Source organism: Numenius arquata, chromosome 27 (genome assembly GCF_964106895.1).
Source record: "Numenius arquata chromosome 27, bNumArq3.hap1.1, whole genome shotgun sequence".
Lineage (NCBI taxonomy): Eukaryota > Metazoa > Chordata > Aves > Charadriiformes > Scolopacidae > Numenius > Numenius arquata.
The window spans coordinates 2,622,683-2,644,127 of NC_133602.1; the positions used below are offsets into that span (position 1 = coordinate 2,622,683).

General features: G+C 46.1%; 2 protein-coding genes across 2 annotated transcripts in view; one reads left to right on the forward strand and one right to left on the reverse strand.

The window, feature by feature from the left end:
• LOC141475888 (GON-4-like protein) overlaps positions 1 to 7,979 on the reverse strand; it is a 31,069-nt gene extending 23,090 nt beyond the window's left edge. Inside the window, 9 exon segments of the mRNA XM_074164440.1 lie at positions 663 to 767; positions 1,002 to 1,097; positions 1,953 to 2,003; positions 2,398 to 2,448; positions 2,998 to 3,072; positions 4,460 to 4,656; positions 5,346 to 5,385; positions 5,387 to 5,568; positions 7,493 to 7,979. Coding sequence (XP_074020541.1) covers positions 663 to 767; positions 1,002 to 1,097; positions 1,953 to 2,003; positions 2,398 to 2,448; positions 2,998 to 3,072; positions 4,460 to 4,656; positions 5,346 to 5,385; positions 5,387 to 5,568; positions 7,493 to 7,979 — 1,284 coding nt within the window.
• Positions 7,980 to 8,536: 557 nt separating this feature from the next.
• Positions 8,537 to 20,861, forward strand: SYT11 (synaptotagmin 11). Its single transcript, XM_074164500.1, has 4 exons — positions 8,537 to 8,570; positions 11,920 to 12,743; positions 16,079 to 16,199; positions 17,796 to 20,861. The coding sequence occupies exons 1-4, from the start codon at positions 8,537 to 8,539 to the stop codon at positions 18,107 to 18,109; spliced, it is 1,293 nt and encodes a 430-aa protein (XP_074020601.1). The 3' UTR covers positions 18,110 to 20,861.
• Positions 20,862 to 21,445: the final 584 nt, after the last annotated feature.

Here is a 21,445-nt window from a genome sequence, read left to right on the forward strand (position 1 = left end):
AAAGTACAAATAAATTTACTATTCTTGCAGGAAAGGAGACATTTGGAAGATCTGAGTATCAGTGTCAACATTACTAAAGCTGATAAACCTGAACACTAGTAATTGTGAGACACTCCCAACCCTCCCAAAACCAAACCCACGGGTAGTAGGACGTGGAAATATCAACACAATATTGCTCTTTCTCCAATTCTGGTGTCAGTGGCGAGTTCTCACAGTCGCTTTCTCATTCTTGTCTGCTGATACTCAGTTCTTATCACACTTCACATACTCCTTCGACTGATTTGACGGTGTGTGCAGTCACCACAAATACCTTATGCTTTTATCAAAATCACTTTCTCCTCCTAAGCCAAGCACAGTAAGGAATTCTCCTGCATTGCTCTCAAAAATAATCAGAAAAATAAACATTAGCTGAAGAAGAGCCGATTGTTTCTATTGCCAGTGCTTTTTTCAAGTACTCATGTTTATTCTAGACTACGTTCTTCCTGCAAGGGTTGCGCTTGCATATGCAGGAACCATTGCAGCTGGGCCCTAAAGCCACACAGGACCTGTAACGTCACCACAACTTTAAGCAGTAATATGTATTTTTGCTTTTGCATTAATAATTTAGGAATAATGACTGAAAGCTGTTTCTAAAGAAAGCAAAAACTCTCTTGCAAGTTTACCTCACAGAGTGTCCCTCCTTCTTCATCAGATGATCGCCTTGTCCTGGATCGTTTTGCTCCCCGAGGAGAAGAAGCAGTGCTCTCTACATCACTCTCCAGTAAGCTCTATAGTGCAAAAGATGCAGAATGCAATCAATCACGCCACAATCAAACACTGCTTCAACTAATATTCCAAAGACTCTTTCTAGCCAAATGAATAACATGGCACTGAAGAAAGATAACAGATGACAGCCCGAGAAAACTTACAAGCTTTCATGTTTTAAAATAAAGAGCATTCTACTGCCACAAACATGCAGACAACTCCATGTTGAACAGATCTTTGTACAAGTTTGCCTTTACCTCTTCTGCAGTCTCATCCTCATCCTCGTCCTCAGGCTGGTATTCTTCATCAGATGAATCATCTTCCTCAAGAGGAATGTCCACAAACTGAGGAGGCTGCAACAGAAGAAAGGTGACATCTGTTTACAGGCAAGATAAGCGTTGCACGCTAATGGTGCACTATCAGATCAGAGATTTCTAGCTGAGGAAATATCCTGAAGCTTAGAAAGGAAGGACACTACTGAAAAAGGCTGAAGAAACCAAAGAAATTACTAAATTAAGATTGGTAAATCAAAGTAAGTGCTTTGAAAATGTGCAAGAAGGGGCACAAATGATTTAGCATTTATGTGATGTCTGCATAAGCAGACACTATCTCAAAGGCATGTTTCTAGTACTTGAATGGCCATTCCCTCCCGCAACACTGCTGAATACTGCCTGCACCTAGAGTAACAAATCTTTTGGAGCAGGAAGAGCTCAGGAAACAAAACTGAGATCCAGGCCATATTTCCAGGCAGTACTACAGTGTATAAAACAGTCCCAGGAAGGAGCACCTCACAGCATGAGGCCTGAGCAGTGGCATCCACTGTCAGGAGTTTCATCCAGGTGGCAGCTGCTGCAGTACCAGCGTGGGAAGCCAGACCATCCAGCAGAAAAGACATCCCTATGGCATGTCATCACCTCATCGTGTTCAGTCTTGCCCTGAAGGGAGCTCTTTCAGGCCATCTGTACACCTGCTGCTATGTCAACTGCCTTGTCCTGCCTTGCAAGCCTGTTTGCAATGCTCCTGGTCACCAATGCTCCCAAGATGATAGACACAAGCCTGCTCCACCCCTCCAAAAGATTCCTTGGTTTACTAGAGGCTTGGATTATTGGATAATTCCAATAATAATTATTCCAAGGATAATTCCTTGGATTACTAGAGGCAGGGTGCCTCTAGTATGGTCTTCAATTTCCCAGCAGTAGTTCACTTACCTTCACCTCATTTGCTTTCTTAATTGGAGAAATATTCCAGGTCGGAATCACCTAAAGATAGCAAAAACACTTTAAGTAGCTCTGAAAAGCGAGGTGTCTTAGACAATCTATTAAATCAAATGAGTCGTTGAGCCTGAGGCCTTGCTCTCCAAAGCAGCCAAGTAACAACAGACTTCAAACAACAGCTGTCTGAACTGCCCATGCAATCTCTACAGGCGATGACTTTAGCAGAATGGATACTGTCCATTCACTGCATTTTCTAACTCTGACTTGGCTCTATTCTGCTCATCTAAAATTAATTCTTTTTTACATTGATAACTTTTTTTTTTCATTTTAAGAATAAATCATATAAAAAACACAGTTTACAGTTATTTTAGAAGACTCAACAATCAAAACCGTTTGGGTAGAGGGAGGGCGCAATAGCAAAAGCAGATGATGTACTTACCACTCCTTTCTCCACAACTTCCTTCAGTTTGGAACGAGTCATTTTGGGCTCCTGAGAGTTTAAAACAAGACAACAGCAACCTTGTGACCTTTCTTGCTTTGCTCTGAAATACTGCTTCTCTTTTCCTCCTTTCCTACACCTCTGCCTTTTCTCTGTCACCATTTAGCATTAGTTTAAGGGAACAGTAGTAAAGCTACAGCAAGCAGCATCTGACCTCATTTGTGTCTTAATCGCACCCTCGGAACCATTGTGAACCCCTCCCGGACCAATCCGACCAGGACCTTACACCTATTCATCTATTTTCCTTAACTGCAAACTTTTCCCCAGCAATTCTTTACTACAAGACTTCTATTCTTTAAAATTCATTACATTTTAGACATGATCAGAGTGACATCAAAAACAACCCCTCGTAATTCTGTTTCACAATTTACACTCATTCACAGACACTACTTGCTTCATCCAGGTGGCAAATCTGGTAATGAAATGTAAATTATGGTATCACCTATTGTACCTACTCTCTCCATACCACATCATGGACCAAGAGGACAGACTGGTGAACGTACCGTCCATTTGGAACAACTGAAAAAGCTCTTTACTTACAAACAAAGGGATATCTTCTGTCTCACTGATGGCTGCTTTCATCATGGCAACCACGTGCTCATTTGTGATCACCTCCTACAGGAACACACAAAAAGTATCCTTTACATTCTGTTTATCAAAAAGAAACAGACTTCAGGTTAAAATAAACTAGTTGGAAACATGACGGAGAAACAGTCAGTGTACAATATACTTTGCAATTATATAAGACTATTTGCAATTATATATAAGACTGTTCAGTGATTGGACAAGAAAATACAAAGTAAGCACAGCAGTAATTAACACATTTGCACTACATTCTCTGTGAATGCTCCCTGGAATATGTTTCCAGCAGAAGGAAAGAAAATAGTTGAAACAAAAGCCCACACCAGATTCCCTTCCCTCGTGTCAGAGAGTCAGGAAAATGCGTGGATCCCAGCTATGAAGCTACAACAGAAAACTCAAATCCTTAAGCACTCACAGGCTTCCAGAATAGCAAGAGTCTAATTCTCTAGAGAAAGTGTGTAATAACCCACTCTTTGAAACATTGTGCTACTTCATTTCAGAAAACATTGTATGTATTTAAAAGAAACAGGGGACAGCAGAAAAGACCCAGTATCCATGACTACATTTCCTGAATGGCACCATAAGGCTCCAGGGAAGGTGGGCGACAGAGATATTTACAGCCCTGCCACAGTGCCATGTGACACAGAAAGGGATTAATTTATGGCACTTGCACAAAAGCAGCTGGTGAATCCGCCCAAAAGAATCATGGCAGTCTCCAATTTTTCTGCCACGGGGATGGCAAAAAGGGAAAAACCACCTGGATTAGAATAACACTAACTGCGGGGCCGGAGGGTGGGGGAGAAGGACAACTTTTGATCCTGTGGGAAAATAAATGTTACTGCTCTCCAGACCCTGCTCATGGGATAAACTTAAATCTACACCTAATATACATGAAAAACTAACACAGCTATCATAGCACAGATATTCTTCTTGCAGTTCCTTTGTAACGAGAAGTTGGGTGATGGGTTGGCTGGGGTCATCAACTAAGAGTAGTGCATTTCTGTCAGCACCACTAGAATTCCATCAGGACTTTATCATGAAACAGTTCACTCAGAACAAGAAACAGTGAGTTCACAGTCTCCTCACCTGGAACCAGAAGCATGCATTTTAGTTCAATTATTCCTGCTACTGCGGTACAGTAAAACAGACCCACTCGCCATTGTAAACAAATGGAAGTCAGGGATCAATGCCTACCAACAGAGCCAGGTCCAGGCAACTCATCCAAACACCCCATGATTCTCTCTTTATAGCTTTTTACAGGAGAGATTAGGAGGTGGGTGCCTACCAAGCCTTCCTTGTTCATGAAATCAAGTGTACTATATGAACATGAAATCAATTAGTACTATACTCAAGCCTAGACCGCACTTTCTTAAAAAGTTGGGCACTTCTCTGTTGCCTGTCAGAGTCCCATCACACTCACATGCAGGATGTTTCGCACGTTGACAACGGTCAGGTTATGTTGTTTAGCTCCATCTTCTAAGGTGCGATCAAGGGTATCATCTAGCTTGATGTCACAAGACAAAGATCCCTCTTCTTCTTGACTTTTCCCTTCTCTTTTCCGTTTAGTTGCCTTCCTCCTCCTCTTCCTTTTCTCAATATCCTCTCCATCTTGCTCCTCTGAAAATGAATTAAAATGGAATCTAAAAATTCAGGTATTTCACATCCAGCACATTCTGACAGTATGAGGTTTAAAAAAAAAAAAAAAAGCAGCTAGAATTCTGCAGGTACTGAAGTGGCAGCAGCTTTCCAACAGCTGGTAAGGAGATCATCCAAGTGAAAATGGCCATAAGAAGTAGAAACTGCATTTTGAATAATGGATTCAAATTCTGCAGGACCTGAGTCACATTAGTCAAGGAAATAAAGGTTATGTATTTGCCATCTCTAGACTGATTTTACAGAATGGTCTCTGCAGCCTTTTTATGCCTTTTTCCACAAAGAGGTGTTTTAAGTACGCTATCAAGATTAAAACAGCTGCAAGACTCCAGGCACCATACAGCAAGAGCAGATTACAGCTTCTGGGACTTGGAGTGTTTCCCAAGTGGTGCTGTTTTGCTGACTTGGGGAAACAAAAGAATCATAACTTCCTTTGAAAGAAAGCTGTGCTTTTAGTAACTGAAAATTGCAGAGATCAGCTCCATCGTGTTTCACTTGGATACCTGTAGTTTATTTAGTCACTGAATTAAGGAGCTCAGGATGAAAAATACAAAAATCATTGCAACTAAACAGCCCCTGCCGCGGTGCACACAATTCCAGGGTTCTGTGTCTACTGTACCAAGTCACAGGTCTGTCCCTTGCACAAAGGTTACCCAATGGATTAAACAGCCCCAGATCCTCATTTTCCTCATCAAGTCTGCTGGGGCCACTCACCAGCTCTGGTGTTCTTCAGCGGCTTCATCGCAGCAGGATTTCTAACAGCCAGCTGCAAAGAACTTCTCACTGGAGACTCCTGCACTGCAGACTGGTTTTCAGGCAGATACGGATCTCTCTGGGAATTCACTTCGACCTCTGTACACAGCTTAGGAGTTCTCCCTGCAAAGAGTACACACTAAGTTGCAGTCAGATATGTCACACGGACACAGCTGAGCAAGGTTAAGAGGCTGCTGCAATTGCAAAAGCTTATCATGATTCATTCCAATCTGTTAAATCAACTGCACAAATCAAACCTAGCCTGTGGAAGTGATCCAGATGCACCCCAGCAGCACTCCCACCCTGCTGGAAACAAATCCAGGTAAAGATCCCCACCTCCAGCTATTTCAGTCTTGCTCCCTCCACTATCAGTTTTGCACGGCTACGCTCAAAACCATTCCTGTCAAATGAACCAATCGCAAAAAAAAGTTATGATTAGTTTAAAACGCAGTTGTACTCCCTGTCGTATAAACGCGACTGCAACAACAGAAATCAACAGGCAGGGGCAGGCACTCCCTCGCCCAGCCGGAACAGCACAGCCCACCGCAGCCTTAGGACAGCTGCAGTTTCACAGCCACCTTGGGCCAATTTAACTCCCCACTCCTGCTGACAGGGGTGGCTCCACACCCTTCCTGCTCCTATTCTGCACAGTCCTGTAAGTTACGGAGACCTAGAAAACAATGGGGAACTGACCCCTGTTCCACTCCCCTCTCTCCCGATGCAAAAATCGGCTTTCAGTCAGATCAGCAAGCTCACGGCAGCAGCAGGAGAACCAGAGACAGCACCTGTCACAAGGCACCAAGGAAGCGCTGTCCCTTTTTGCTGCCGCCTGTAGTTGGGTGAGCTTACAAGGACTATTAAAAAACCCTGAAATTTCATGAACACCATAAGCCAGCATGAAAACACACTGACACCCAGTAAAACCAGCCCCCCGACAGCGTGGGGGTTGCTGCTCTGGGCTGGCAGAGCTCCGGAGTCCCCTCGGGCAGCTAATGCAGGTGGAGAGGAAAAAACACCCCCACACCCCCCAACTTTTTTTGCTAGATCAATTCTCAATTGAGCTCAGAGACAAAGGTGCATGCCAGGAAAAAAGAACAGGAGAGGCAATTCAGGGAAAGAGGGAACAACCACTTCTTTCATAGACTTAAACGACCGGAGATACAAAATGAGCATCGCTTTGATGGCGAATACCTCCTCTCCCCACCAGCTCACACATCATGCTTCCATGGAGCGAACCACAGAGCAAGCAAGGTTCGGCTGGGCTTTTTACACAAACTTCCAAAATGCCTAAATTCCATTTCTAACTTGATATTAATACAAGCTCTACTTGCATCAGCTCTTGTAAAGGATCACAGGGGAGCCCCTGGATCTGCAAGTGTTCCTCTAGACTACATTTCCAAATGCTTGAAAGAATTATCTTCTGGGAACGAAACCAAATGCGGACAAAAACTCTGAAAACCAGTATTTCTGGAAACAGCATCACACCTTTTTGCCAGTCTCACAACTCACTAGCCAAACATCTGTTTTTAAACACTAAACACGAGGCGACGTTTTCAAATCAAAGCCTGGATTTACAAAGACTCGTCTGAAGACTGGTTTACATCAACACATCCTGCACCACGTAGAACTGGTGAGATCTGCCTATGGAAGCAGTCCGGATGGATGTTAGTCCATAAAACATTAAACACAGGGGCAAGATCGGGAAAATGCGTAGCAAGTTTGTAAAACTGGGTATTTTAGGTTGGAAATCTGAAAAAAAAAAAAGCAACTTCTAAAGCACTTAGTGTTTGGCAGCACTAGGGACAAACAGCGTAAGTTCTCCATTCGTTTTCCAATGTTTTAGGAGAAGAAAAACCCCAAACTTCGAGAATGAGACGCCTGCTAACCTGGAATGCTTCAGAGGAAAAAAAAAACAAACAAACCACCACAAAAACCAAGCAGCCAAAGGAGCAGCTTCGATACAACCGCGCCCGTGAGGGCTCCCGGCGCGGTGGGCAGCGCTGGCAGCGGCCCGGGGAGACCCGCGACCGCGACGGGCCGCCCTCACCTTTACCTTCCGCCGCCGCCTCGGAGCTGCCGCGGCACTCGGGGAGCGCGGCCTCCTTCGCGCCCGCCGCCTCCTGCGCGAGGCCCGGGGCCGGCCGGCCGGGGGCCCGCCGCCCGCCCTTCAGCGAGGCTTCCCCTGGCCCCCGCCACACGCCCGGCCCGAAGGAGGGCGGCCGGCCGGCTCGGCCCGCCGGCGCCGGTTTGGCGGGGAAGCCGCCGTCGGCGGCGCCCGCCGAGGAGGAGGCGGCGGTGCCGGGCAGCTCCCCGTCCTCCCGCGGACTCTGCGGCCCCGCCACCGCCGCTCTCCTCTTCTTGCAGGGCAGCATCTTCAGCGAAAGCGACATCCCGGCGCCCACCTGGAAGACAGGAAAGCGGCTGGCCGCGGGGCTCCGCCGCCCGCACCCGGGCTCCGCCGCCCCGTCCCGCTCGCCCCGCAGGAAGCGGAAGCGCCGCGGGGACCGCCCGCCGCGCAGGCGCCGCCCCGCCATGTCGGCGAGTCGCGGGGCGAGCCGCCGCCATGTTGGCGGCGCGCGGGCCGCCCGCCCTGCCGTGACGAGGCGAGGCGGCGGGTTCGGCGAGCGCGGCCACCGCCATCTTGGCTGGGTGACGCCGCCGGGCGCCGCGCCCGCTGCCTAGCGCCAGGCCCCCGCCGCCTCGGCGCATCCTCCCGTGAGGGAGGGACGGAGGGAGAAAGGAGGAGGGAAGGGAGGGCCTGCCCGGTACCACCGCCCGCGCTCCTCGGCAGAGCACCTCGGCCCCGGGGCCATCCCCTCACGGCGGGAGCCAGCTCTCCGGCCCCGCGAGCCCACGCACACGCCCCGCCGCTCCGTTGCCGCCCGACTCCTCGCCCGGGAGGCGCGGCCGGAGCCCCGACACTTGCCGAGTCACCGCCGGGCGGGGCCGGGCGCGGGCGGGGCCGGGCGGGGCCTGCGCCGCGTCGGGACCAGTCGGCAGCTCCTGCATCCCGGGGCTCGAGCATCCTGCGGGCGGGGCCGGCACCGCGGCGCCTCCGCACCGGGCTCCGCACCCCGGCCTCGGCGGGGCCATGGCGGAGATCACCAGCGTCCACCCCGGCTTCGGTGAGTGGGGCCGGGCGGTGCGGAGGGCCCCCTTCCTCCGCCCCGCCAGCGCCCAAGCGAGGCCCCCGCCGCCCCCGAGGCCGGGTGCCCGCTCCCCTCCCCCGCGCCGGCCGGTCGCCCTCCCTCGCGCCGGCAGCCGGCATCCGCCGCTCGCCGCCGGCCCTGGGCTCGCCCCTGGAGCCGCCGCGGCCCGAGCCGGGCCGGCGGGGAGCAGGTGGCGGCGGGGCCCGGCGGCCCCCGCCGCGTGACGTGATGTCTGTGCCGGGCCGCGCCGCGCCCCGGCCTTTGTTCGCGCCTCCCCGGGGGCCGGGGCGGCTGTGGTACCGGCACCGGCGGCCTGACGAGGCGGGGCCTGGCCCGGCGGCCGGGAGAGGGGCACGGCGGCGGGAGGCGCGGCGCGGCCGGGGGGGCCCGGCGGAGGCGGGAGCCCGGCGGTGAGGAACCGCAACCCCGCTGCATCCTCGGGCGAGGTGGCCCCGGGCCGTGCGTGTGCGGCCCCCGCGCCCCCGGCGAAATAATTCTCCCGAGCTGGTGCTCGCTGTTTTTTAAGATGCTTTTTGCGAAGCCCGGCGGTGCCGAGGGCCGGCGCTGCAGCGGGAGGGGCCGTGCCAGTTGGGTTTCTCCAGCTCTGGAGAGTGAACTGCTGCCTCCATCCTCCAGCCACCACTGACCTTCCCCTCTGACCATAAAGCCCCGTAGTTAAAGCACGGTTACTACATATCCTTTAAATTCTGAAGTATTTAGTAATAGTTCTCCATGCTGTATCATTTGTCTAACGTACAATGTATCTGCTTACCTTTTACCTTCTGTATTTCCTGGAATCTAAGAGCCACGTGCTGTCATAATTTAACCGTTGGCCACTATTAGCCATTAAGGTATGATTAGCAAACGTCAGTTTTAAAAGGAAATTTTCAATTATTTTTCATTAATTGAAAAATCATTCCATATCCCCAAAAGTTGGGTTTGGTTTAGTTAAGTGCTAGCATCACATCAGAACAAAGATCTCTTCTACAAAATTGGACTAAAAAAGCGTGGTTCTGCATTTTTTGAGAGAGGAGACGGGCTGCAGTGCCATTTAAAATGGGCGTTGTATATAGCAAATTGCTTTGAAAATTGTAGAAGCTTAACTCAAATTGGTTTTAGGCAGCTTTACATCAGTGTAATTTTCAACTCTAAGGAATTATGGAGATGGGAGTAATGAATGGAATGATGACGTAAGTGAGAGTCTTCAGCCAGGAAAAGAGGGGTGTCAGGAGCTGCACTGAGCAGGGAACGGTCGCTCCCTGTTTCTTCTAATGCAAGAACAGCCATCAAATGAAATGAGGTGAGGCAGGCTCGAAATAAAAGCCCTTGTTTTCTCATGCCACATAATCAGGCTGAGGAACTCTGCCACAGAACGTTATGGGAGCCAAATTCAAGAGTTGAGATAAACTGATGGAAGAAAGATCACAAAGACTTATTTGGTGCTTTCCAGTGGGACTGCTGGTTGCTGCTTCTAAACTTGTCCCATCAGATCTGCTGGAAATGAAGGTACAAGAGCTGATTCTGTGAGGACACAATAGAAACAAAACGCACACAGTAAGAGATCAGTGTAAGAAAGGAGTTTCAGCATTTGTCCTGTTTTGCGTGTGCACTGAAGCTTTTAATATCCGTATATGACTGTTGTATTCAAATTAGCTGTTAAAGACCACTTGCCTCATTTCAAAGAGGAAACATTAAATAACAAAACAAAGTTGTTTTTTGAGGGGTATTTTGTTAATATTATGAATTCTTCTTGCTTTAGTTAATCCAATCCAAGGCTTCCAGTGGGGCCTGAGACACATTTGTCTGTGAAGTTGGTCACCATCGCAAAAGACTTCCCGTCTCAGTCTGGGAAGGCTTATGTCTAACTAAAAGCGATTTTGCTGTTTTTGCAAAAAGGAGACATATTCTCTTGAAACTCAGTTTTCCCTGAGCCTATCAGATATTCAGATATAGACTGCAGTCTTGTCATCTTGCCTATTAACCTCAATAAATAGTAATGTAGAAAGAACAGAGAAAAGACAAAATCGAGGTTCTCTCTATAGCTTCAGGTGTGGGGCTGGAAGATTATTTTCTCCTGTTTATCATACAGAATGGAGATAGGAAAATCAGAGACACTTACCTTTTTTACTAGCGGTTCCATTTAGCTATTGCTGTTACTGTCAGGGCAATGATTTTTGGTTTTCCCTTTTACTATGGAAGCAGTTTGTACAATTTGTAAAGAAAGAGACGTAGGGCTGTTTGCTTGCTTCCAAAAAACCCAAATTGCTTTAATCATGATTAAACCAATAATACAATCATAAATTATAAGAAGAGCCTGGCTCTACTTTCCCTGCAACCTCCCACCAAGAAATTGCAGACAGCAAAAAGATCTCTCCCTTTTCCTTCCCTTTCCTTTCCTTCCCACTGAACAAATCCCACTCTTTTGGTCTCTCCCCATCTTCCATCTGCTCCAACTTTCAATCATCTTGGTGGCCCTTGGCTGGAATTGCTTGAGGATGTTGGTATAATGTACTGGGGAGCTCAGCACTACTGGTTTCATTCTGTGTCTTGGTAATACTTCTCCGAAGTCATAAATAGAAAATAACTAATGTGGTTGCTAAAAATGAGCGCAGTGCTTTTTTGTTCTGGCTTGTCACTGCTGAAGAACGTAGTTGACATAAGCTCTAGAAAATATCAAATAATCCCTAAATGCAAATACAGAATTTTCTGTCGTTTTTGGACGTTGGATTTCCCCATGAAATGTTGCGTGTACCATTGGCCCCGTATATGCCGTAAGGGGCTGGGGCAAAACAATCAACCATTTCAGGCCAAGGTGATTTTTTAAAAAATTGTTAATAAAGGATAGCTCTGAATCCAGTGTTGTGGCCGTGTTTATGCTGTTTGTTAAAATGGAATTGCATAATGTTTCTGAACAGGGCATGTAAATAAATAAATAAATAAATTTATTAAATAATAGAATATAAATTTAATTTATCAATTAATTAATAAATAAACGAGTGCTTCTTGCAAATCAAGAAACCGTATTCCTGTGGAGATGCTGGTAATGCAGGACCTTGATTTGGCAAGATAAGACCGTCAGCCATTTGAAATTCTTAGTGCATGAAACAGGTCAAGCATGCCTTAGGAGTGGAAAATGTTTCCCGTTTGGGAAAATATAAATGAAAGGAAGTAGTTTTTTTATTCTGGGGAAGCTTTGATCCCACAATCATTGAATTAAGAACACAGTAGTGCTGTACAGATCTCCAGGCGGATGTGCTTGGCCCCGTGGGGGCACAGCCATCGCAAAGGTACGAGCTTGTTCCTGACTGCCTTGTCTCCTCTGCAGATGTCTCTCCGGTTGTGGCAGGTCTCATTGGTGCTACTGTCCTTGTGGTTTCTGTCTCAGTAACAGTTTTTGTGTGGACATGCTGTCACCAGCAAGCAGAAAAGAAGCACAAAACCCCACCGTATAAATTCATTCACATGTTGAAAGGCATCAGTATCTATCCGGAGACCTTGAGTAACAAGAAGAAAATTAACCGAATCCGGAGAGACAAGAATGGCACTCCTAAGGAGACTGGAAGGGGAAACCTCCTGGTGGATGCCGCTGAATCTGGGTTAATAGGCTCCAGTAAGGCTCCAGATGGGCCAAATGCAGCCCCCCACGTTGACCAGCTCCCAATAAAAGTAGATTATGGAGATGAACTCAGTCCAGATCAAAGCCTCACTCCAGGTGGAAGCAAAACCTCCTCCCCATCTTCTCCAGGGGATGACATCATGTTGGGTGAACTGACTTTCTCAGTGGACTACAACTTCCCTAAAAAAGCGCTGGTAGTTACCATTCAGGAGGCTCATGGACTGCCAGTGATGGATGAGCACACTCAGAGCTCTGACCCTTACATCAAGATGACAATTCTTCCAGATAAAAGGCATCGAGTGAAGACTCGTGTACTTCGCAAGACACTAGACCCAGTCTTTGATGAAACCTTCACCTTCTATGGAATCCCATACAGCCAGCTCCAGGATTTGGTGCTTCACTTCCTTGTGTTGAGCTTTGATCGCTTCTCTCGAGACGATGTTATTGGAGAGGTCATGGTGCCCCTTGCAGGGGTGGATCCAAGCACTGGAAAGGTTCAGCTGACCAGGGAGATCCTCAAAAGGAACATACAAGTAAGTTGCTTTGTGTAGTATGACACAAGACTCCTTGCATTGTATTTGATTCAGTTCTTTTCACAGAATCACATGGGGTTGGAAGGGACCTCCGGAGATCATCTAGTCCAACCCCCTGCCAAAGCAGGTCTACCTAGAGCAGGTTGCACAGGAACTTGTTCAGGCGGGTTTTGAATGTCTCCAGAGAAAGAGACTCCACCACCTCTCTGGGCAGCCTGTTCCAGTGCTCTGCCACCCTTAAAGTAAAGAAGTTCCTCCTCATGTTTAGGTGGAACTTCTTATATTCAAGTTTGTGCTCATTTCCTCTTGTCCTATCCCTGGGCACCACTGAAAAAAGACCGGCCCCATCCTCTTGACACCCACCCTTTAAGTATTTATAGGTGTTGATCAGATCCCCCCTCAGCGTTCCCTTCTTCAGACTAAAAAGCCCCAAGTCCCTCAGCCTGTCCTCGTAAGAGAGATGCTCCAGGCCCCTCATCATCTGTGTAGCCCTCTGCTGGACCCTCTCCAGCAGTTCCCTGTCCTTCTTGAACTGGGGAGCCCAGAACTGGTCCCAGTGCTCCAGATGGGGCCTCACCAGGGCAGGTCTGGGACCTTTTGATCTGGGAGCCTTCATAGTCTAATAAGCAGGAATGCTGCAAATCCTCAGCCATGAAATCCATTTTTCCATAGCCACGTGTTATTGGTATGATGTGGTTGTGCTCTTAGTTAGGCAGTTCTCTGCTGTGTGGTTATGACGGTTTGATTAGGCACGGTCACTATTTAGGTATAGAAATGATGGATGTTATAACTCATGATGCCAAGAAAAATGGCAAAGTCCTCACCTCCAAGTAAAGAGCTGATGTGATAACATGATATTCATCTGCAAAGACAAACCTCACTTAGAGAGGGAGATTTGTCTGGACTGACCATTTTAGACACCTATAATTGTAATTACCTACATCTGAATTGTTGCTGTAAGCTCGTAAGTCAGTGGGAATACGTCAGCATAGTCAGCAGAATCTGATGTGATTCCTTCTGTCCTGGAGCAGATGTCTAAATCAGCTCAGCTGCATCCCACCCTAGATGACTCTATTTTTTTCTCACTTGAGAACAACGTATGTCTAAGACGGTTTTGTCAAATGTAGACACGTAAAATTTAGGTGATGCAAATCCCACTCATAGTGTCTGGCTGTAAAGTAGAAAGATGAGGAATCCATATGTGCTGCCAAGCCTTACACTGGGGAAGGTGTCTTCTGTCCTTGGGAAACACAGCGTGTGCAGCAGGAGGATGAGGCGGTACTGAGGATTTTTGTTTTCTTGCTTGATTTATTGTTGCTCCCCATCCTCCAGGTTGAATAGAAAAAGGCATTTGGGCTCCCTTATTGCCTTAAGGTATTGAGAATTGTTGCTGGGGTCTATAAAATACTTGATTATGTCCTAGAGTGGTGGTATTTTATTTGAAAAGTTTACTATATGGGGCATTTAACTTTTTTTTTTCCTAAGTTATTTAAAGGGGACTCTGTGTCAATGACCCAAAACAAACAAAAAGAATACCAACAAAACCAGAGTTCTGGTAATTGCTTTGCTTTTCTTAGGTTCTTGGGATGCTTTACGTTATGATAAAACAAGTGGCTGGCTTAGGTTCTTTTAATAGTATTCTTTTCTATGCATTGAGCGTGTCTCTTAGAAGTAACGATTAAAAATAGAGGAAGAAGTCCCGCTAAATAAAAATAGATTTAATCAAGGTTGCAAATGTGTTAACATTTGTTAGTAATCAAAACTAGATTTACCTTGGTGTCAGGTGTGCATTCTTGAAAATCTGCACGGGTCCAGGATGTCAGAACAGCCATTCCGGAATCACGGAATTGTCAGAGTTGGAATGGACCTCTAGAGATCATCTGGTCCAACTCCCCGGCTAAAGCAGGATTGCCCAGAGCACGTTCCTCAGGACAAAGTTTTCAGTGTCAGGAAGTTTCACCGTCTGGAATTCAGAATTGCATTTAAAACCCAGTAAATGACTGCACGGATCCAAGCCAGCAGAGGGGTACATCCCATCCTAATGAACATTCCCAATAAGTTCTAACATACAATCTAAGAATGCAAATTACTTTGAAGTAACTGCATTACATTACTTCAGACCAAAAGAACCCCAAGACTCTAACAACATACCCCCCCAGCCCCATACTCTCTCTGGCTGTTGTGTTCTGATGTATCCAAGGAGCCAAAGTTCTGAACATTTCCCTTCCAGGGCCTGGAACTTGCTCATATATTTACTCTCCTCCCAAAATTTTGCATGAGCAGCAATAGCCTTCATTCCTTGCATTTGGAAAACTTGTCTTAAACACACAGGAATTGCTCAAATAAAAAGAAACCACCAAAATGATTGTGAACACTTGCCGTGTTTAAGTTTACATGCACTATTTTTTCCTGCTAAGCTGAATAACAGCGGTTGAAAGAACAGCTTCACCTCTTGGGTGATCAGCAAAGCATTTAGTGTGACATTTACTGTAGTGCATCACTGCTTTGAAGGGAGAAAAATTCCTTCATTTGGGCCCACCTGACATCCTTTGCTCTGCTGGGTTAACAGTCCCTAAGACTGCCGGGGGCAGGAGGAGGGCAAGGTACGGAGAGTCAAAGCCTTCAGCAGCCAGTGGAGCTGTGGCAGCAGCTCTGCTCTTGGTGCAGCGCTGACACCACACCATTCCATGCCCACTCCTATTGCTGTTTGCCTTGAGAGCAAATAAACTTCATCTGAATTAGTGCCATCTCAATGAAAGTTAATGAGTGCCACCTGGAAACCAAAACTAATTATCTTAATATGCTAGTCTTTGAAAGGAGATACAGCAAGTGTAACTGATTAGATCTGGTTTTATCTATGTATCTTCATCCTGTACCTTTGCAGACTAAACCGATGGTGAACCTATCAGAGCAAACCTAGAGAGCTTGAGGTGCTCGGTCATCGAAGCTCCACCAAAAGCCAGTGAAACTGAAGCTGCTAAACCCTGCGGCCACCTCTTGAGCAGACCTCAAAAGGCAGCCACAGCCGCTGTTCTTTTGGAAGATGTCCATCAGGTTTGTCCTCATGGAAACCTGGAATTCAAGGGGAGAGGCTGCAGTGATGCTCACTGTGCTCAACAGGCGTGGGGTGAACAGCAGAGGAGGGTTTGCCGTCTGCCACGAGGTCCTACTCCCAGAGGCTCCAACTGCCCGCGGCACTTCAAATGGCCTGCATCTAATTTTCCGATTTTTTAGGCATTTAGCACAGGGAAAGGAGATTCTGGTGACCTCCAACTTTTGCCCCTATTTATAAGACCATCTGGTTCTAATAAGTTCTTTCTGTTTCTTTTTCACAGAAATGCATTAGCAGAGGGGAGCTGCAGGTCTCCTTGTCTTACCAGCCTGTGGCGCAGAGAATGACGGTCGTGGTGCTGAAAGCCAGACATTTGCCAAAGATGGATATCACTGGCCTCTCAGGTAGAAGCTATTTTCTCCAGCTCTAAATGTGTAGAAAAAATCTCCAAGTTCACTTTCAGATCTTTTCACCTGTCTTATCTGAAGATTTTCTTCGTTTGCACACTTTTCCTCAAACTCTCTCTAAGGGCGATGGCTCACTAGGAGCGATCCATCACTCCCCAGCAGATGGTTAGACAAACAAGACTAAATCCTTCCTGCTGTGAGACCAACGGTTGCAGCTTTCTGGCATCACCTGGTTGTTTATGAAGGCAGTATTTTCCAAATTCAGCACATCTCCGTGCTTCTTTTGGCCAGAGTGTGCAGGCTCTGTGCCTCCGTGCTGCTCTCACTCATCATTGCCCTTAGCGGCATTTTTTCCACGGCACGACTGCTGCTTGCTGCGTCTGCCTCAAACCCTGCCCCTAGAAGAGGAGGGTAGAAGAGAGGAAGTGTAAAAAAGAGGAGGGATAGACTCAGAATAGAGAAGACTAAATTCGTATGACTTTAGAAACAATTCAGTTGGGTTTTGTTGTTGTTGCTGTTGTTGTTGTTGCTGGTTGTGTTGTTCCACAATTTGAAGAGCAGAGCAGCTGTTCTGGCTTTCCTGTAGGCACAGGTTCTCGGACTCCTGAATCCCCTCAGCAAAGTTTCCTTCAGGATTATGGGAAAATGGTTGCAATCAACTTGAGATTCAATAATATTCTGACTGATAGATAATTTAGTCCTGCTTTTGCAGCTTTCTCCTGTACACCTCAGAAAGAATGCGGGCTAGGCTTAATTAGCTACTGTAGGCCTTAAATTTTACTCTCTTTAAAAAAAAAGAAACTTTCTGTATGTGGTCTCCAACTACAGGATAAATTTTGCAGTAGCAACTTCTGTCTGCTGAATCTTGCAAGGCTAACATCATTTCTTTATGTGATCTTGACATTATGCATAAGATCATCATTTCAGTTGGATAAAAAAAGTCAAAATCAGGCAGTGTCAGCTGGGCAAATGACTTCCAGCTTCAAAACTTGTGTTATATGAAAAAAAAGCACTGGGTGCCTGGTAGCTTAATTTTAACCCTAAAGAAGAATCCGCGTAAAGAGTGAGCTGACTGATAAAGTAGCAGAGTGAGGCTGGTGGAAAAATGAAAGCTTTGTTTTAAACTTTTCTTCTTTTTCAGTACCTTCCACTATAAATGTTCTCCATCTGCAAATTCTTAAAACCATTTTAACACTTTGTTGGGCTATTTCATGAAATAGGGTGAAAATATTTCTTGTTATAGATGACGGTGAAAAGTGAAAGTTTTGGCCAGTCGGGCGCTGACCTCAGCAAAAACCCACCTCTGGTATTTCCAGGATTAATTACTGCAATTTATGTGTGACTTGCTTCCCCCCAGTCCCTATGCAGTGTTGAAACTCATGACGAACTCGCGCTGCTGACATCAGCTGGGTGCTTTGCAATGAGAAAAGACGCCCACAGAGCCCCTGTCCCCGGGGAGCCGGAGGGAGCCGCTGAGATTCACACTGTTTTTACTTACTGGAGCTGGCTCAAGTTCAGCGAGCGGAACCCTGTCCGTTACTGCCAGGAGCCTTACTGGGCTGTGTTATTAGTTTCTCTCTCTCTCTTCTTCAGCAGATCCGTACGTTAAGGTGAATGTTTATTACGGAAGAAAGCGCATAGCGAAAAAGAAGACTCACGTGAAGAAGTGCACTTTGAATCCTGTCTTCAATGAATCTTTCATTTACGATATCCCTGTTGATCTCCTTCCTGACATCAGCATTGAATTTCTAGTTATCGATTTCGACCGTACCACAAAAAACGAAGTGGTGGGACGGCTGATTTTGGGAGCACACAGCATCACCGCAGGTGGTGTGGAACACTGGCGAGAGGTGTGTGAGAATCCTAGAAAGCCAGTTGCCAAATGGCACAGCCTGAGCGAATACTAGCAGAGGTTGCGGCAGTGACAGCCGACTCGTAGAACAGACTTAAACCTTGTTTTAGTTGTAGAACTAAACTTTCGTAAGAAGCAGCAGCTGATTGGTTCTCTAGTGATGTGATTTTGCAGGGCACTAAAATTCTAAAGAGCATTAAATGAAAAAAAAAAAAAAGATATCACGAATATATATAACAGTGTAATCACGCTATTGCATGCCTAATACAAACTGAAATTAGTATAACTACCAATATCAAGTTGCAGATTTTAATACAGTTATCTGTCACTATGGAAGTTGTGTTTGTGCCGAACTGTCTTTGCTGGTATTCACCAAGATTGGCCTGTCTTTATTAGGCTTCTCCCAAAGTTTCTGAATTCTGCTGTTAAACCGCTAGTTTCTTGTTAGTTTGCCTGCACATTGGTTCTTGCAGTTCTGTTCTTCACTGGTTTGGGAGTAGCAACCGCATTAGAAACCGCAGTGTAAAGGTGGTTTAGAATTCTGCACTTGCACAAAAGGAAAATACAGGGGAAAATGGCACTTTCCTTCAGAGAAGAAATAATTCTGTTGTCAGGTACTGAAATACTTGCCTTTTGGATGTACTTGTTGTGGAGCTGTAAGACCACGGCATCCAAGATTTGCATCTAAATTTCAAACACCAACAAACTGATCGTGTTGCTTTTGCCACGTGAAGTTAGCACAGGCATGAGCTCATGGACTGTCATAACTGGGGAAACTCCGCTCTGTTTCATTTGATTTAACCCCGTCTGTGCATGAAGGGCCCAAAAAACCCCCCAAATCTGACGTGTCATTGATTGGTAAGGAAACTTGCGGATTCTTTTAAACATTAAATGTGAACTTCTACATGATTGCTAAGTTCTGTTATAACAGCGTAACATATTGGAGATAGGAAAATATCTTGGGGGAAGAGGTTTTAAATGAAAAAAAATTACAAAGCTTCCCTTCGTTCACACTTGAGTAAATTGGCGTTATACATCATCCTGTCAGTTACCTAAGAGCCAGCTCTCAAAAAAGGACTAAACATGGGCAAAGCCTGTCATGACAAATGGCGTCAGACGCTTCAAGAAGTTCATTTTCAGCGTTTTAAGGCAGCTTGAGCTAGTTCTTAAATTGTGAATGACTTCTGAGACTTAGGAGATGCTCACCGTCACCTCTGAAGTGTAGAAATGGTACTTGACCAGTGTGACCTGTAGCACTTCAGGCTATTAACCCTGAATAGTCAGTAGTTTTGAACAGAAGTTCCTAAGTTCCACGAATACAAGTTTGGAAGTTGTTGCACTAGATCTCGTGGTGAAGACACGAGCCTCAGGACAGGAACAGGTTCTGTACGCGACAGCAGCGTCCTGGCAAGGAACTCCATTTGGCTTCTAATTATGTTCAAGCCAGGAAGGATATAAGGATGATAATTGGCAGCAAATAATTGTAGACATTGTTGGTAAACTGAGCGGAAATAGTTATAACAGGCTGCAGAAATTGCAAGACTTTCTGAACTCTCCAATGGCAACCTGAAGCAGAAGTGAGTGTGAAACAGGGATGTAGAAGACTGCAAATTTTCAGTAAGCGTTTAGTTGCTGCCGGGCAGCCAGTTTGTTCTGTGCCCTGTGGAATGTAAATAATGTATTATAATTTAAAAAGTTAAAGATCATTGAGCTACTTACGGGACTTGACTACTGAATTTTAGAGCCCTGTTGGAAAAAATGATCCTTTCCACCTTCACCCTAATGACAGTAGAATAATTGAGTATTACTCGGTTTTCGCTCCAGCCACCGCGTAAAGTGGGAGCTGCTGGGAGGGCTCTTCGTGTGAACAGACAGCACTTTTGTTATTTGGCAATACTTTGGCATCTATTCCTAAGAAATTATTTTTGGAAAGCTGAATTTTCTCGCTCATCGCTAGTTACTCATTAAAACTTCCAGGCAGTGTCTTTTTAGCACCAGAAGTCATGTGGAGGCTGCAGCTCTCTGTCCTCAGCCCTGCGTGGCAGACAGAAGCACGGCCTTCGTTCATGCTTTGTCAATCCCGATTACCAGGATTTCTGCCCAAGGCTGTAGTTGATTTTATCTTTGTCTTCGACACTTTCTCACTCATGCTCTATCAGTGGCGCTCAGCCACAAACCGGAGAATGCATTCTCCCTTGGAAATCGGTGTAGCTCTATTTCAATCCTAGTTTTTGCACTAAGCAATTGTGTTGCTGAGGGTTAGCAACTGTCACGACTTTTCCTCAGAACATGCTTCCCAAAACAGCTCCGAACAGGCCATCCAAACAACAACAACAACAAAGTTCCCTTTTTTCCCTTCAGTGTGAAAAGCATGCGTAAACCTACATGGTCTTAAAATGCCTTTAAGTGAAAAGGAAAGATGAACTTCTTGTCAAGGAAGCACGCTCAGGGTAAATAGACTTTGGCTGTCGGGCAGATAGGAGTAGCTCCAACACTCTTCTGGAATGATAGGAAACTGAAGATGTGCAGATATATATATTTTTGAACCGTAAAATAGGCAGTAAGTGACAGCGGACTCACTGTAAAATCTCCCAGGTGTGGTTATTCTTTACCTTGTGTCTTCTATTGTAAAATTAACTTGGACAGTTACAACTTTGTGTGAAAAAAAAAAAGAAAAAAAGAGAGGCAAAAAACCTAACTCAACATGTGTGAAACTGCATAATGCTATAAGCTAATCTACATTATGTAATGCTACCTTGTATGTTGAATTTGTTAACGCACATTGAGCGTGCAAATAAAAATTAAATCACTTTAGCTGCTGACTCCGCCATGTTTGACCAGAGGCAAAACATACATGACTATACCGAACACTTTAAGATTTGTTTCTAGAAACATGCATTTCTGCTCTGAGAATTCACAGGAAAAGCACACGCTAAAGAAATCTCAAAGAAATAAAGGAACATAACAGAATCCTGGCAAATTAAGTGTAACGCTATTACTTCAGCATTAGCACATACAAAAACTTTCAGGAATCCTACCCCGTGTTATGATTGGGTCTGATTTGGCACAAATGGGAATTCATTAGCTAAGTTGGATCCAAGCGAAAAAAGATGGGCAGAAAAAGCAGCCATTTGGCTCTCACATTTGTAACTTCGAGGCATTCCTGGGTCAAAGCAGAATTCTCTGGGAATGCTTTTGTCCATCTTGCTCTGGGCTGGGTGCAGTCTCTTTCTCCCAAAGTTCCATGATCTGCCTTCTCTGGCTTGTTTTTCTCCCTCGGCTCCCCCCCAGCGCTGCCCTGAGCAGCCCCAGCAGCGCTGGGCACTGAGCCACCTCTGCAGAAAATGCCAAATAGTCCCGGGCAGGAGCTGGGTTTCCCCAGCAACGTGGG

What these genes read in the sequence shown, in the direction of transcription:
- SYT11 (XM_074164500.1), top strand. Translation starts at nt 8,537, where the DNA reads ATGGCGGAGATCACCAGCGTCCACCCCGGCTTCG. An exon ending in CAGCGTCCACCCCGGCTTCG is followed by an intron (nt 8,571 to 11,919) that starts GTGAGTGGGGCC and finishes TCTCCTCTGCAG; the next exon opens with ATGTCTCTCCGGTTGTGGCA. An exon ending in TCCTCAAAAGGAACATACAA is followed by an intron (nt 12,744 to 16,078) that starts GTAAGTTGCTTT and finishes TCTTTTTCACAG; the next exon opens with AAATGCATTAGCAGAGGGGA.